Here is a 15,328-nt window from a genome sequence, read left to right on the forward strand (position 1 = left end):
CGGGGGTGGGAGCCGCCGCAGGAGTCCAGGAGGCCTGGCAGGCAGCTCCCACTTGCTTGGGCGTCCCCAGTGCCAGACACCTCATCCTTTACGGGTGCTCCAGCAGGCGAGGTCTCCAACGATGGGAATCAGGACAAGCTGCTTTTTAAAGACAGACAATGGTTTTCTGGCTTATCTTTGAGAGGAAAGCATTCTTTTGTTGGCAAGAGAAAAAGAAATCGCTGTACTCAATCTTTTGGTTATGCAAAAGTAAAGCTGCTCTCTCATTGGGAGCGAGGAAGGGAAGCAGCAGATTCTTCCGCATAATAATAAGAAAGCCTCTGTTTCCTGCGGGGCAGGATCTCTACCAGCTCCGGGGATAGCAGGGGTGTACCTCAGCGGCCAGAGGAGGGGTTTCCCTTCTTCTCTAGGAACCTTCAGATGAGCCCAGCCCAGGGCTTGCACTTCAGGTGAGCGGTGGGTACAGAGGGCAGAGGTGGACCAGCCCCCTAATTTGGTCACAGTCGAGATGCTGAGGAGAGAAGAGCTTGCAGGTGAGTCTGACCTGAGCCAGGTGGGAGAGGAGCTACCTGCAAGGCATCTCCTGGGCCAGGCAGACACTTGAGATATATGATGGTGAGGAATGCAGGAACATTTCCTGTCTTCCAAGAACTTAACATTACATGACTATTTACACAATTAACCGCTTAGTTACAATTCTGGCAAGTGTGATGAAAAAGAATGTGTCCTAAATAATCATTACAAAGCACATACTATCTGCCAGGGGTTCTGAAGGCTTACGCATCCTAACACGTCTACTCTTTGCAACAACCTCTTGAGAATTGTCCTATCGTTAGTCCCATTTTACTAACGAGAAAATGAATAGACAGAGACGAAGTTACCCGCCAAGGTCGTGCGTGAGCGCGCGCCGGTGCTGAGATTTGAGCTCACAGGGTCCAGCCCCACAAGCTGGAGAGAAGCCATTTATTTAATGAGACCCGAGCAAGTCCAGAGGGCTTCCCAGAGGAAGTGTTGTTGGAGCTAAGACCTAAGAATGACGTGGAACTAACCAGCCCAAGAGGGGACAGTGGAGAAAAAGAGCATTCCAGAAAGGGGAACGGCAGGTGTAAACGAGCAGGGGCCAGGTCTTGCCATCTTTATAGAGCTTGCCATCTTTATAGATGCCATTGGAAATTGTGATGGGGTGATTGATAGATTTGTCTTTTAAATATGCGCTGAGAAGGAATTTGGGGACGGGGACCCGTCTCTTATGCGCTCCACGGCGAAAGCGCAGAAGACATGGAGCCAGGCTGGGCCAAGGTCTGCTTAAGGCGGGCGGGCCGGGACTGCGGGGAGAAGGGCAGAGGGTCTAGCGGGCTGGAGAAGCAGCCTCGAACTTGGAAGGGCCGCGAAAGAGGCGGAGCCTGAGGGGGCGGGCCGCAGGCTGGGGCGGGGCCTTGGGATTGGGCGGGCCCAGTGCGGCTCGCCGCGGCCAGCGAGTGCGCAGCCCGGGCCTGAGCGGGGCGGGGCCCGAGGTGGGCGGGGCCCGAGGTGGGCGGGGCCGCTGTCAGGGCAGAGCTGGTCCGGGCGGGGCGGGGCGGGGCCGGGTGGGCGGGGCCGGGGGCGGGGCTCTGGGCCGCCCGCGGCCACGCGGCTACAGCGGGTGCAGTTTTGGCTCTGCAGCCCCGGGCTGAGTCTGCGGGCCCAGCCGGGCGCGGGGTCGGGGCCGCGGAGTGGCCGGGTGAGCCCGAACCCTGGTGCCGGGAGCGGAGCCACCGAGGCCCGAGGTGAGCCGGGACCCTGGGCCGGCCCGGGCTGCGCTCCCAGCCGCCAGGGGGCGAGCGGCGGCGGGGCTCCAGGGGCGCCCCCTCCCAGCCCAGCGGACCCGGGCGTCCGCCTGGCGGGGTGGTAGAGGGGGGCGGTAAATCAGTAACCCGCGGCGCACACAGGGCCTTTTGTCCCGCTCTGTCCAAAGAGCACCCTGGCCTCGGAGCTGGTTACTCATTGCCTACCGCGGCGGGGGCGGGCGGGCCGGCCTAATGCTGCTCCCCCTCGGGAAGCACTGGCCCGCCCCTTCCCCTAGGGTGGCCCGGTAGCGTGGGGGAGGACGGACGCGCTCGTCCGGGGGCTGCTGGACCGTCTGCGTGCCCGGCACAGCGATGAGAAAGCTGAGGCTCCGAGTGGTGCAGCGGCTTGCCTAGTGTCCCCCAGCGCGTGAGTGCCGGAGGCGGGAGGAGAACCCGGGACTGCCTGATGCTAGAGTTGGTTCCTTCTCCGCTCGTGCCGGCCGCCCTCACTGCATTGGGCCCGCGGTCAGCGGCCGCGGGTGAGCCGGCCAAGGGCCCCGAGATTCCGAGGTCAGGGAAGTGAGAATGGGAACGAAATCCCCACGCCTCTCCCCTCTCCTCCCGCCCTTTGTCCTCCGTGCAAAGGGAAGGTGGAGAGGGGGCTTATTCAGAGGAGGGGAGGGAGCACAGGGACAGTGGCATCTGAGTCTGAGCCAAGTGGAGGAGGCGTGGGGCAGGAGAGCAGGCGTGTCCAGTTTTGGAAGCCCACGCTTTCAGTGCTCCTGAATGGGCAGTGAGAGCAGAGATGAGCGAGAAGGGCAGGGAGGGTGGCCTGGGATGCTGGATAAGCAGCGTGGACTTGATCCTGCAGGACACAGGTAGCCATTAAGGGCTCCTAGGCAGGAGGGTGACATGTCTACTTGTAGTTTTTAGAGAGGGTGGAGGCTGAAGAGCCCTGGGAGGAAATGTTTGCAAAGGCCCACGTGGGAGAGAAGACCGTGACCTGCCCTAGGTCAGGACAGGGAATGGGGAGGGACAGGAAAAGGACTGAAGAGACAACGTGGGCCAAATGTGGGGTCCTCGGGAAGGAGTGGGGGTGATGGCCCAGCTGCTGACCCCGGTGATCGGGCAGTTTACTGCAGGGACCATCCAGGGATCATTTGAAGGGAGAGATGCTGTTTTTGATGGGGACAAGCTGAATGTCCCCTGCCCCTGACCTGGAGCTGGATGAGGAACAGTGGCTGAGAAGAGGGAGGGCTGAGCTCCCTGGGCAAGGAAGAGCCAGAGCCACCGATGCCCCTGGCTGTTACCCAGTCCTGGGCCTTTGGTGGTCAGCCCCTTCCCCTGCCCCAACAGCCTCAGTGTTCCTTTTGGAGGGCACACCAGCTCTGGTGACATCTGGGAGAGAGTCACCTGGATGGGGAGGGTGCATCCAGCAGACCTGGGGTGGGGAACCTCGATGTCCTGTGGAACCAGCCCCTACACACATTCTCTCTTTTGTTTTCAAAGCAGTCCTGGGAAGAAAGTGGCCCAGAGAGGGAGAGAGACTTGCAGATTGCAGAGAGTCAGGATTTGAAATTGGCTCTGTCTGACACTAGAGTCTGCATTCTTCACAAAACCCCGTGTTGCCGCAGATGGAGTTATGGGGGGGTGGTATATGAGCGGGACAACTCTGGTTCAAATAAGGAAGACTTGCTGCTTGACACAGAGTGTGCTGCCACTGGAGGTATCCAAAGCAGGTCCCAGAAATGTCAGCAGTGTCACAGGCTTGGGGGTCCGATCAGATAACTGCCAAAGACTGAAGTTTGGCCTGAAACTATATTTCAGAGGTTTTTTTTTGTTTTTTTTGCTCTTCAGCAGTGAATTCATTGATTCAGCAAAAAATAAATTATGTGTGCTGAGAGTGAGCGGAAGATGTGCCTCTGTTCTCTGCGTCCCTCCAAGGAAAGAACCACCCCCCCCCCAACTGCCCTTTTCTATGAACTCCTGCCAAGGTCTCAGCAGGACCCAGAGGAGAGCAGGAAGCCCACCCCCTGCCCACCCTGAGGTGGAGAGGCCTGTGAGCTCTGGCCATAGCAGAGACGGTTCTAGTCTCTGCCTGGCCGGAGGGCCAAATCTGATGACCATGTTCGGCCTCAGTTTCCTCCTCTGCAAATCGGAGGGGATATGCTGGTCCAGGCGGGCGAGTGGCAGGAGCTTTTCTCCTTCCCTGTTTCAGGAAGGCCGTCTGTGGGAAAGCCATCCCAGGCCCTGGTGAGCCACAGGAAGGAGATGCAGCTGCTGTTGGCCCTGCTGGGGCTCCTGCTGGGGGCGCCCAGGGCCCCAGCCTTGTCCTTGGAAGCCTCTGAGGAAGTGGAGCTGGGTATGACGGCCCCCTGAGTGGGAGAGGGCGGCTGGGGGTGGAAACAGCAGGAGGGGGCGGCTGGCTGAGGTAGTCAGGGAGGATCCTGGCCCGGCCCTGCGGGGGGGGGCGGCAGCAGGGCAGGACCCAGGCGCTGAGACTCGGTATCTGGCTCCCAGCAAGTGCCCACCTATCTCTGTGTCCGAGAGAGAGGCCTGGCTTTGCAGGGGGAAGCGCTGCGAGCTGGTGGTGAGCCCCTTGGCTGAGGGTGTACTGTGTGTGTGCTCGACGCAGAGGGCTTGGGAGGCCCAGGTGGCACGCGTGCTAGACGCAGTGTGAGCGTGATGGGCCCCGCGTGGGGCACCTCCGGCCTGTGCCGCGGGCGTGTCTGGGTCAGAGGCATGCCCAGCATGCGTGGGATGTGCGGTGTGGGAGTGACGTGGCCCCGGAGGCGTGGCGTTGGCCCTGCGCGCGGCGTCCGCGGCATCTGCAGCATGCGGCTGTGTGCGCGTGCGCACTCGCGTTGCGGGGGCGCCTGGGGGTCCTGCGTGGGCCGCATGTTCTCCGTGCTGGCTCCGCCGGGACCGTGGGGCTCTCTGACCTCTGCCCTTGACCCACAGAGCCCTGCCTGGCCCCTGGCCCCGAGCGGCAGGAGCAGGAGCTGACCGTGGCCCTCGGACAGCCCGTGCGCCTCTGCTGTGGGCGGGCCGAGCGTGGCGGCCACTGGTACCACGAGGGCGTCCGCCTGGCAGCTGCCGGCCGGGTTCGGAGCTGGAGGGGCCGTTTGGAGATTGCCAGCTTCCTCCCCAAGGATGCTGGCCGCTACCTCTGCCTGGCACGAGGCTCCATGCTGCTCCTACACAATCTCACCCTGGTTGTGGCTGGTAAGAGGGTCTGGGGTAAGAGGGCTGGTAAGAGGTGCACCCCCTCTCCTGGACCTCAGACACCCCCCTCTGTCCCTGACCTAGACCCCTTGACCTCCAGCAATGACGATGAGGACCCGAGCGCCCTCAGGGGGCTCTCGGATGGGCACGAGTACCCCCAGCAAGGTTGGTACGAGACCCCAAGGACTTAGGTCTCCCCCGCCCCACCTGATCACGGTGTGGGCGGCTGCAGGTGGCCGTCCTGGGGACCCTATGCCCTCCCGTCCCTCCCTTCCAGCGCCCTACTGGACGCATCCCCAGCGCATGGAGAAGAAACTGCACGCGGTGCCAGCAGGGAACACTGTCAAGTTCCGCTGCCCGGCTGCGGGCAACCCCACGCCCACCATCCGCTGGCTCAAGGATGGAGAGGACTTCCATGGGGAGCAGCGCATTGGAGGCATTCGGGTGAGCCTCCACCTCCCAAGAGCACCTGCGCCCTCATTTCCATCCCCCCGCCTGCACCCCTCATACCTACAACTCACCTACAGTGCCTTCTCTAATGGCGAAGGCAGCTGCAGGGCCCCAGAAAGAGCCCAAGACAGTGGACCGGAGCCCTGAATTCAAGTTTCCCTTCTGCCACTCACTGGCGAGTGGCTTAACCTCTCAGCCTTGGTGACTTCCATTTGTAAAAGGGAAAGAAGCACTGACTGATGGGTACCAAGAAGCTTTCCCAGCTCTCGTTCTCTTAATGAGACCCCGAAGGGTTGGCTCCAGATTCTCGTGAGGAAGCTGAGGATCAGAGAGGTCAAAGACTGGCTCAAGATTGCACAGTGAGGGAGAGAGAAAACTCAAAAAGACTCAAACCCAGGGCCCTGAGTTCTTGGAGCCGACCCCTTTGTTTCAAGGTCCCTGGCCTTGGCCTGGCTGGGCCTGGAGAGCTAGAGAAGAGCCCGGTGGGCAGGATCTAGCCTCCCCATGCCCCGGATGTGCCTGGTCCCGTGGCCCCTCTGGACACTTCCCCTGCCCCCAGCTGCGCCACCAGCACTGGAGCCTGGTGATGGAAAGCGTGGTGCCTTCAGACCGCGGCACGTACACCTGCCTCGTGGAGAACTCCGTGGGCAGCATCCGCTACAGCTACCTGCTGGATGTGCTGGGTGAGCGGACGGGCAGGGGAGACAGCCGAGAGTGGCTGGAGGCCTGACTCGGGCTCAGTCCTGCCCTCAGGTAGGACCCAATTTGGCAGGTGCGATGGACTCAGCCTTCGCTGATTCACGCAACTGAGAGTGGCCAGATGGGTCAGAGGGAAGCGCAGTGGGCAGTGCGGGCTTGAGGAGCGGGAGTCTGCTGAGAAAGGTATCGGGCGCAGGCTGAGGGCAGGCACCCAGCGTGAAGAGCGCGGCGCATTGGCGAGGAGGGGTATGGTGTCTAAGAGGGGAGCCAGGCCGTGGGGGGTGGGGGCGGTTTAAATGCCAGGCGGAGAAGTTGGCCTTTCCCTCCAGGGCACTGGGGAGCCATGGAAGCTTTAAGCAAGGGGGTGGAGGAGATCTGAGCTGCCTGCCGGAAAGGTCCCTCCAGTCATTCGGGGGAGGCTGGAGGGAGGGGAACGGGTGCCTCCGTGGATGCCACTGGTCAGGGCTGACGGCCCGGCCCGGCCCCCAGAGCGGTCCCCGCACCGGCCCATCCTGCAGGCAGGGCTCCCGGCCAACACCACCGCCGTCGCGGGCAGCGATGTGGAACTGCTGTGCAAGGTGTACAGCGACGCGCAGCCCCACATCCAGTGGCTGAAACACATTGTCATCAACGGCAGCAGCTTCGGGGCAGACGGCTTCCCCTACGTGCAAGTCCTGAAGGTCCAGCTCCCCCCCCCCACCCTGGGCGTGCCCCTGGCTCCCCTGCCGGCCACGGGGTCACGCCTGAAGTGTGTCCCCCGCTCCCAGACGGCAGATATCAATAGCTCAGAGGTGGAGGTCCTGTACCTGCGGAACGTGTCGGCCGAGGACGCAGGCGAGTACACCTGCCTGGCGGGCAACTCCATCGGCCTGTCCTACCAGTCGGCCTGGCTCACGGTGCTGCCAGGTGGGCCCCTGGGGGGCTGGCGGGTGGGGGGCAAGGAAAGGCTGCTCTGCAGGGCAGCGGGATCTGGCATGTGGGGTCTGGGTTTCGGACGCGGCGTGTGTCATCTTGGGTTGGATTCTCTCCGTGGCGATCCCTCTGCGCACGTCCAGTGCCCGCAGGGTAGAGGTGTAGCTTTCGCTGTGTGCGCGTGCGCCTGTGTGCTGGGAGCTGGGAGCGTCTGGGTTCACAGGGATGGGGCAGGCTGGTCTGGCCGCCGATCACTCAGTTTGTCTGTCTGTGTGCGTGTCCACCCGCGGGGGCAGAGGAGGACCTCGTGTGGACGGCGGCGGCGCCCGAGGCCAGGTACACGGACGTCATCCTCTACGTGTCGGGCGCCCTGGCCCTGGCGGTGTTCCTGCTGCTGGCGGGGCTCTATCGCCGGCAGGTGCTCCACGGCCGGGCCCCGCGCCAGCCCGCCGCCGTGCAGAAGCTGTCCCGCTTCCCCCTGGCCCGACAGGTACCGTGCCCGGTGCCCCCGAGGGACCCTCAGCCTGCCTTCCCGCCGCAGCCCGACGCCGGCGAGCGCGGTCTGCCTGCCCCCTTTTGCAGTTCTCCTTGGAGTCCGGCTCCTCGGGCAAGTCGAGCTCGTCCCTGGTGCGGGGCGTCCGCCTGTCCTCCAGCGGCCCCCCCTTGCTGGCTGGTCTCGTGAGTCTGGACCTCCCTCTGGACCCGCTGTGGGAGTTTCCCCGAGACAGGTAGGCTGAGCGGGAGCGGGGTTGGGGTTGCGGGCTCCACCCGGGGGGGACCCGGCCCCGTGCGGGCGGGAGGCGGAGGCGTCTGCGTTCAGGTCTCGGCTTCCTTGCTCTCCAGGCTGGTGCTGGGGAAGCCTCTGGGCGAGGGCTGCTTTGGGCAGGTGGTGCGGGCCGAGGCCTTCGGCGTGGACCCCGCCCAGCCTGACCGCGCCAGCACGGTGGCCGTCAAAATGCTCAAAGGTGGGTGTGGCGGCCTGCGGGGGCGCCGGGCGCTAGGACGGGCGGAAGGGGCTCCTGGGGCTACCGGCTGACACTTGGGGGCGTGAGGGCGACACGTGGGGGCCAGCTCTGCTACTGACCCTGGCCAAGTCCCTTCGGAGCCTCGGTTTCCTCGCATGGGACCTGGGATAGCTAATAGCCCCTACCTCCCAGCCCGAGGCTCCCGGAGCGTCGGCAGGGCTCGGGAAGCCTGCCTGGACTATTACGGGGTGAGGACTGAGAAGGTTGGGGGTGACGGGTTCTAGCCGCCCTCAGCTGTGGCCCCACATGGGCCCCATTCTCCCATCTTTCGGCCTCACGAGTCTTCCGCCTCATCCCCCGGGGACCCTCAGTCTGTCCGCCGTGTCCGCCCCCCTGGGAGGACAGCTCCGCTGCGTAAATTCCATCTCAGACCCCCGCAAGCCCCAGGGAACTCCGCAGGACAATCTAAGGGCCCTGCGCCTCGGGGCCTCTTGTCCCCCGGCTCCCTTGGCAGGCGCGCTCCAGGCCGCTGTCCTGCCCCCTCCGTCCTCTCTGCACAGCTGGGACCACCTGGCCCGCGCTGGGAGGCAGGGATTGAGAAATGTGCAGAGCGAGGTCCGAGCCCCGGGGAGGGGGAGGCAAACGTCTGGCCCAGGGCCCCGGCCCTCGGTCCACGGCCTTTTCCCCAGCCTCCCCGAGCCGGGCCCCCGCTGGCAGCTCCCTGAGTTCGCAGGCCAGATGGACGCCAGGGCCTGGTCAGACCTCAGGGCGCCAGCCTGCTTCCCGCCCCCAGGAGCTCTCGCCCCGTTCAGGGACCAAGGCCAACTCCTCCCGACGAAGCCGCCTTCCTGTTTGGGGCTCCCCACTCTCTCCTGTTTTCTGGGCCTACGCACAGGAAGGCCCACCTCTTTTAGATCCTTGGAACTGCCGGGAGAGGTAGGGCACGGTTCGCCGTCCCATTTCCCACAAGAGGCTCAGAGAGGTTAGGAGACTTTCTCAAGGCCACACAGCCTCTCAGGGATTCAGCCCCAGGCCTCACCCGGCCCGTGCTGCCTCCCTGTGTGATCGGAAAGCCGCTCCCTCACCGCCACGGCGCCCCTTGCAGATAACGCCTCCGACAAGGACTTGGCCGACCTGGTCTCGGAGATGGAGGTGATGAAGCTGATCGGCCGACACAAGAACATCATCAACCTGCTCGGCGTCTGCACCCAGGAAGGTGGGTCGGGCGCAGGCCAGGGGCCCGGGGCGCCGGGGCGCCGAGCGCGGCCGCAGTCGCCCCCCTCGCCGCCTGGCCTTGCCCCCGCAGGGCCTTTGTACGTGATCGTGGAGTGCGCCGCCAAGGGGAACCTGCGGGAGTTCCTGCGCGCCCGGCGCCCTCCCGGCCCCGACCTCAGCCCCGACGGGCCTCGGAGCAGCGAGGGGCCGCTCCCCTTCCCCGCCCTGGTCTCCTGCGCCTACCAGGTGGCCCGCGGCATGCAGTACCTGGAGTCGCGGAAGGTAGCCGGCAGGAGGCCACCCCCCAGCTCCTCCCTCTCTCTCCCTCTCCATCACCCCCTCTAAACGGCCCCAAGGCCTCCCCTCCCTGCTCTGGACACAGCTGGCACGGGATGTCCCCCGTACCTAACCCGTCAGCAGGGCGCTGGAGACGCCCTGCAGGGCAGAGGGTGCGGGCCCTGAGGCCGGGCGGCGGAAGCCTCACCTTCCTCCTCTGTGAGACGGGTGGGGTGGTATGTGCACAGCTCCTGGCTTTGGGTCTCAGTGAGCCTAAGTCCCCGTCCTCTCCCCCGCTCCCCGCCCCCAGTGCATCCACCGGGACCTGGCTGCCCGCAACGTGCTGGTGACAGAGGACAATGTGATGAAAATTGCTGACTTTGGGCTGGCCCGTGGCGTCCATCACATCGACTACTACAAGAAAACCAGCAACGTGAGGGAGGCTGGGCAGAGCTGGGGGGGACCGGCGGGGGAGGGGAGGCGTAAGGACAGGGCAGGGCCTGGGGGTGGCGGGCAGCTAGTTACCCCGATGCCCCTTCCTCTCCCCTCCAGGGCCGCCTGCCGGTCAAGTGGATGGCGCCTGAAGCCTTGTTCGACCGTGTCTACACACACCAGAGTGATGTGTGAGTCCTGGAAGCTGGGGGACTGGGGTGTCTGCCTGTTGGCAGGCTTTCAGCTCTATTTAATGGCACAGAGAGGGCAAGGCACTGGCCCAGGGTCACACAGCCCTGGGTGCTCTGTACTCCAGGGCTCCTTCCGATCTGACCTGGGACCCGTGCTCCCATCTCCCGTGGTGAAGCAGGGTCCCCTCCCAGCCCCCCCCCGGGAGCAGGGAGCACAGTTGCCCCCTGCTGAGTCTGGCCTTGCCCCCAGGTGGTCGTTCGGGATCCTGCTGTGGGAGATCTTCACCCTCGGGGGCTCCCCATACCCTGGCATCCCGGTGGAGGAGCTCTTCTCTCTGCTGCGGGAGGGGCACCGCATGGACCGGCCCCCGCAGTGCCCCCCAGAACTGTGAGGCCCTACCCCACCCCCACTTCCCAGTCCTCCTCCGCCTGGACCTTAGCCTTTGGTTTTGACTCTGGGGTAGGTCATGTTGGCTGGGAGGAGAGCAGTAAACTCACCCCCGCCCCTGCCCCCACCCTCTCAGCCTAGCCTGGTGGCCTTGACCTGGCTTCTGCACACATCCGCTCAAAGGCCCCCCAGCCCGCTCCTCTAACCCCCACCCGGGGGCCGTGACTTCCTCTCCTGGGGACCCCACAGCCCTGCCTCCCCCGCGGCCCAAAGCCCCTCCTGACCTCCGCCCGCCTGTCCCAGGTACGGGCTGATGCGTGAGTGCTGGCACGCTGCGCCCTCCCAGAGGCCCACTTTCAAGCAGCTGGTGGAGGCGCTGGACAAGGTGCTGCTAGCCGTCTCCGAGGAGGTGCTGCTCCCCTTCCTGTCCCAGGACCTCCCCCGAAACTGCCCTCCTCCGCCCAGCCCCCCCGGCCTCAGCCTATCTGACCACCTGGACCTGTGGCATCCTGTCCCCCCGCAGTATCTCGACCTCCGCCTGACCTTCGGGCCCTACTCCCCTGCCGGTGAGGACGTCAGCAGCACCTGCTCCTCCAGCGACTCTGTCTTCAGCCACGACCCCCTGCTGCAGGGGCCCAGCTCCTTTCCCTTCCCTGGCGTGCAGACTTGAGAGCAGGGCCGCGAGGTGGTGCGGGCCGGCTGGCTGGCAGCCTCGGACCTCCCAACTCAGCCACAACCTGGCGCAGTCCTTGACCTTGGCAGCCCCAGGCCCTGACCTCTGCTGTCCCAGATAGCCGGTTCCACTTCGGGGAGGTCTGTCTTTGGTGCTAAGGACCCTGAGTTGAGTCTTCTTTGCTCTGGCTTGGAGTTCCCAACCCCGAGTTCAACCCCCAGGCTCCAGGCCCTGCCCTTGGCCTTGCAGTGGGGGCCCGGCAGTGTTCTCACGGCCTGGGTTTTTTGGGATCTGCTGGTGACCTCCTGGGCCTTGGCACCCAGTCCCCCTTCCAGGGGTTGGCTGGGCCTGATGCAGAGCTGTCCTGACCCCTACGTTCCCACACCCTCCCACCAGAGTGCCATGTCTCCCTCTGCTGCTTGTCCCAGCATTTTGGAAGAAGGAGCACTGGCCCGCGTGCCCCTAGCCACGAGGCTGGAAGCCTGCGAAAAACAAAGAAGCAAATGGCCTTTTTTATAAATTATTTTTTTGGGGGAACTAGACTTCTGTGTGCCTGATGTCTTCCCGGAGGCGGATGGAGCGGGAGGAGGATGCAGGGATTCCCAAGCCAGGAGTAGGGACCGGGCCCCACAGACCCAGGGCTCTCTGCCAAGCCCCAGGCTTCTGTCCACCGCCAGCTGCCCCGAGGTAGATGGCCCTGTCTCCGCCTGGTCTGTCTGTCCTGCCAGCTCCATCTTGCGTATGTGACGGGTGCGCGCGCGTTATTAATGGGCAGAGGGGTTGACACCACACCCTCCTCGGGGCGGGGCTCCGGTGCCCTCCTCGCGCATGCGTGCGTGCGACCGTGCGCTGGGGCCGTCCCGTGGGAGCTGGCGGCCCCTCCCTCCCCGCATCTGCTCGGCATTAGCCAAGCTGACCGCGAACGCAGTGCGGGCGCCCGAAACCCAGCCTCGGGGCTGCTGCCCGCTCCCACGCTCCGCGGGCTCCGGCGGGGGGCCTGTGGGGGCCGTGCCCGCCCCCGCCCTGGCCAGCCTCCCGGGCAGCAGCTGGGAGCCACCCGGCTGGGCTGCAGCTGTCCCTGCCCACTCGGTCCTTTGCTGGGGAGGCCGTCACGGCTCTCTCCTCAGACGTCCTCTCAGGGGGATCGGTTTTCCAGGACCCTGAGCCTGGAACCTTCCCCAGCTCCACCCTGACAGTTAGCACTGCTCCCTTGCCCCAGAACCTGGCAGCACCCAGCCTGGGGTGCCTGGCGCCGTGCTTGATGCATGCTCCTGCCCTAAGCCTGCAGGCCCCAGGCCTGGGACACCACCGCCCAGCCAGGACAGACACTCGCGGAAGCCAGGGGATTGCCCCCAGGAGCTCCCAGGGGGTGGTGGCTGAAATTACACACAGGGGTTGCAAGGAACTGGGCATACGATCTGGGGGCTGGGGCCGCCCTGGAAGACAGTGGCGTCTCATGACCGTGCCTCTCGCCCCTTCTCTGGGTCTCCCCTTCCCTGCTCCATCAGGCTCTGTCTGACTCACCGTGACCCAAACTCATCTGCCCTCCCCAACTGCACTTCCTCCAGGGCACCCCACCTCAGAGAAGGCACCAGGCCAGAAACGGGGCAGGGGTCCCCGACTACATCCTCTGCCTCAGGAACCGTAGCTGCTCCTGGCGTGGAAGGAACAGTGGGCTTGGGGCCAGGAGGTACAGGTCCTGCCACTGCCAGGGTCCAGCGGCGGTGCCCGAGGCTCCTGGCCCGAGGTGCCCCGAGGGTTTAGGCCTTGCGTGTACCTGGCACAGACATGTTCTGCGTCAGCGTTTCCCTGGGAACTGGTGTGTGGTCCTTTGCAACATCTCTTAGCGCCTTCCTCTGTCCCCTCCAAGGTCCCCGGTACCCGTTTCCCTCCCATTACCTTGCAGAGAGCTTCCAAATGCAGCTCTTGGTTTGTGCAGCTCCTGCACACAAGAACCCCCACTGGCTCCCTGGTGCCCCCAACTTTCTGACTCAGCCCCACTGCCCAACTTCATCTCTCCTTGGAGGTCCCTGGCCGATGACTTGGTCTTTCACTGGCCCGGCCATGAGTGGGGCAAGGCAAGGGGCCTCAGAACCCTGCCCCCGGAGAAGGAAAGGGGTGGCGGGAGAGTAGGTGTCTACGAACAAGAAATGAGGAACCAGGCACCCCTTTCCCGCATCCCCTCCAGGAGCCCACTGCAGTGCCCGGCTCAGCCACCCACTGGCTCTCCTTCACTGCAGCCTCACCAGAGTATTCTTCCCATCTAATGGTGGAGGAACAGAAGGATGTGATGACTCCGGTGTCATCACTAAGAATGGGGCTCAAGGAAGGAACCGGGTGGAACCCCCAGTTCCCAGCAGGTCCCGGCACACATTGAAACCCAGAGCCAGGTTGCTCAGAGTGACGGGGGCAGCTGCTGCTTGCTAGGTCCCGGGAGCCAGGAGAGGCTCCACCGCCACCCCCCTGCTCCCCTCTGCCCAGCATCCCTGGCAGCACATACTTTCTAGGGTCCATCCCACATTCCTGATGTCCCATGTCAGAAATGAGACAGATGCTGCTAATTCCCCGGTACAAGCTTTGCAGTTCCAACTCCCACCCACCTCCCCAGCCTGCTCCGGGCAGCATGTGGTGAGGCTGGGACCTGGCACCCTAAGGCTGCCGGGGCTCCTAACCTGTTTCCTAGCCAATGACACGGGGCCTCGTGAGTGGACAAAAACAGTGGGCTCACAAACGCCCTGTGCTGCTGGCTGGGTACGTGCATCCATCAGTCAGGGCTCTGGTGGGAGTGACAAACAGGCAGCGCCTCTGATCTAGGGCAGCGGACTGTTGCCTAGGGCCTTGGCACTGGGAAGGGAGAGTCAGGGTGTCCACAGGGCTATGACAGAGGTTCCTCCCTGGCCTCTATTTCCGGTCCTGTAACGTGGTAATGGTGATGCCGGGAGAGAGGCTTTAAGTGCTTGGTAAACAACAGCTGTCATCGCGCTGGGATTAGGAGGGAATGGCTGCTGTGCAGGCACCAGGTTCTCAGTCCCTCCTAGCAACCCTTCCAGGGAGGCGTCCTTGTCCCCATTTCCCAGATGAGGACACTGAGGCCCAGAAGGAGAAATGACGGGCCCGAGGTCACGTTGGTGCTCAGGATGGCGTCTGTCCCACTGAAGATCTCATGCCCACATCCCAGGCCCCCCGGCAGGTCCAAAGGCTGGGGACGCTCTGGGCTTGTGCGAAGCTCAGAACGGCTGCTAACGGGAGGTCCACGCGCACGGGTGGGTGATGTTCCCGCCCTGTGCTTCCTATTCCAGCCTTGAGGCTTTCAGTTCCCACCACCCCAGGGCCTTTGCACGGACACTTTCCCTTCCAGCTGGGCAAACACTACTTAGACTTTGGAGCCCACTCAAAGCTCATTTCTTGGGCAGCCTCCCTTGGACCTCCACTCCTGGTCAGGGCCCTTCCAGGTCACCCCCCACCTCCACCCCCACTTCAGAGGCTCTCATGGCTGTAAAGAAGGATCAAACAGTTTCCTTCCCCGAACTGTAAGTACTAAGAAGCAAGCACCCACTTTATTTTTTTGAGGTACCGGGATCAGAGATTGAACCCGGGACCTCATGTGTGGGAGGCCGGGGCTCAACCACTGAGTCACATTGGCTCCCTTGAGTTGTTGTTTTTTTTTTCATTTGCCTGCTTGTTGTTTTTTGTGTATTTTTTTTTTCAGGAGGCACCGGGGACCTCCCATGTGGGAGGCAGGCACTCAGCTGTGTGAGCCACATCTGCTCCCCACTTTTGTTTTATTTTTAAGACAGTTTTTAAAATCAGGAGTTTTGAAACTTTAACTTACCTCAGAATCACCTGGAGGGTGTGGACGGTTGGGACGCACCCCAGAGTTTGAGTCTGGGGTAAAGCCTGAGATTTGCATTTCAAACAAGTTCTCAGGGAATGCCCATGTTGCTAATTTGGGGGCCACCCTGAGAACCACAGTTTTTAAAAGGCATTCTATGCACATGGTTTAAATAAAAAAAAAAAAAAACACCCTCCAGTGGAGTGGGTGGCGCTCAGTGGTTGAATGCCTGCTTGGGGAGTACAAGGTCCCAGGTTCAATCCCCCGTACCTCCTAAAACAAACAAATGAGAAAAAAAAAACAC

The 15,328-nt window shown here is 63.3% G+C and overlaps 1 protein-coding gene across 4 annotated transcripts; it reads left to right on the forward strand.

Annotated features, from left to right (window-relative positions):
* Positions 1–1,616: 1,616 nt before the first annotated feature.
* On the forward strand, positions 1,617–11,734 carry FGFR4 (fibroblast growth factor receptor 4). Of its 4 annotated transcripts, none has more exons than XM_012525736.4 (18): positions 1,617–1,720; positions 3,985–4,128; positions 4,728–4,991; positions 5,076–5,156; positions 5,269–5,435; positions 6,001–6,124; positions 6,630–6,820; positions 6,908–7,046; positions 7,349–7,542; positions 7,635–7,780; positions 7,896–8,017; positions 9,123–9,233; positions 9,324–9,514; positions 9,819–9,941; positions 10,061–10,131; positions 10,382–10,519; positions 10,823–10,928; positions 11,043–11,734. In XM_012525736.4, the coding sequence occupies exons 2-18, from the start codon at positions 4,038–4,040 to the stop codon at positions 11,187–11,189; spliced, it is 2,406 nt and encodes an 801-aa protein (XP_012381190.1). In that variant the 5' UTR covers positions 1,617–1,720; positions 3,985–4,037; the 3' UTR covers positions 11,190–11,734. The 4 variants fall into 4 exon arrangements, with proteins under 4 accessions (XP_012381190.1, XP_004460076.1, XP_058138744.1 ...); XM_004460019.5 differs by having other exon boundaries at positions 1,622–1,766; XM_058282761.2 differs by lacking the exon at positions 1,617–1,720 and adding an exon at positions 1,937–2,193.
* Positions 11,735–15,328: the final 3,594 nt, after the last annotated feature.

The sequence above is a fragment of the Dasypus novemcinctus genome, chromosome 2, assembly GCF_030445035.2.
Source record: "Dasypus novemcinctus isolate mDasNov1 chromosome 2, mDasNov1.1.hap2, whole genome shotgun sequence".
NCBI classification, from domain to species: domain Eukaryota; kingdom Metazoa; phylum Chordata; class Mammalia; order Cingulata; family Dasypodidae; genus Dasypus; species Dasypus novemcinctus.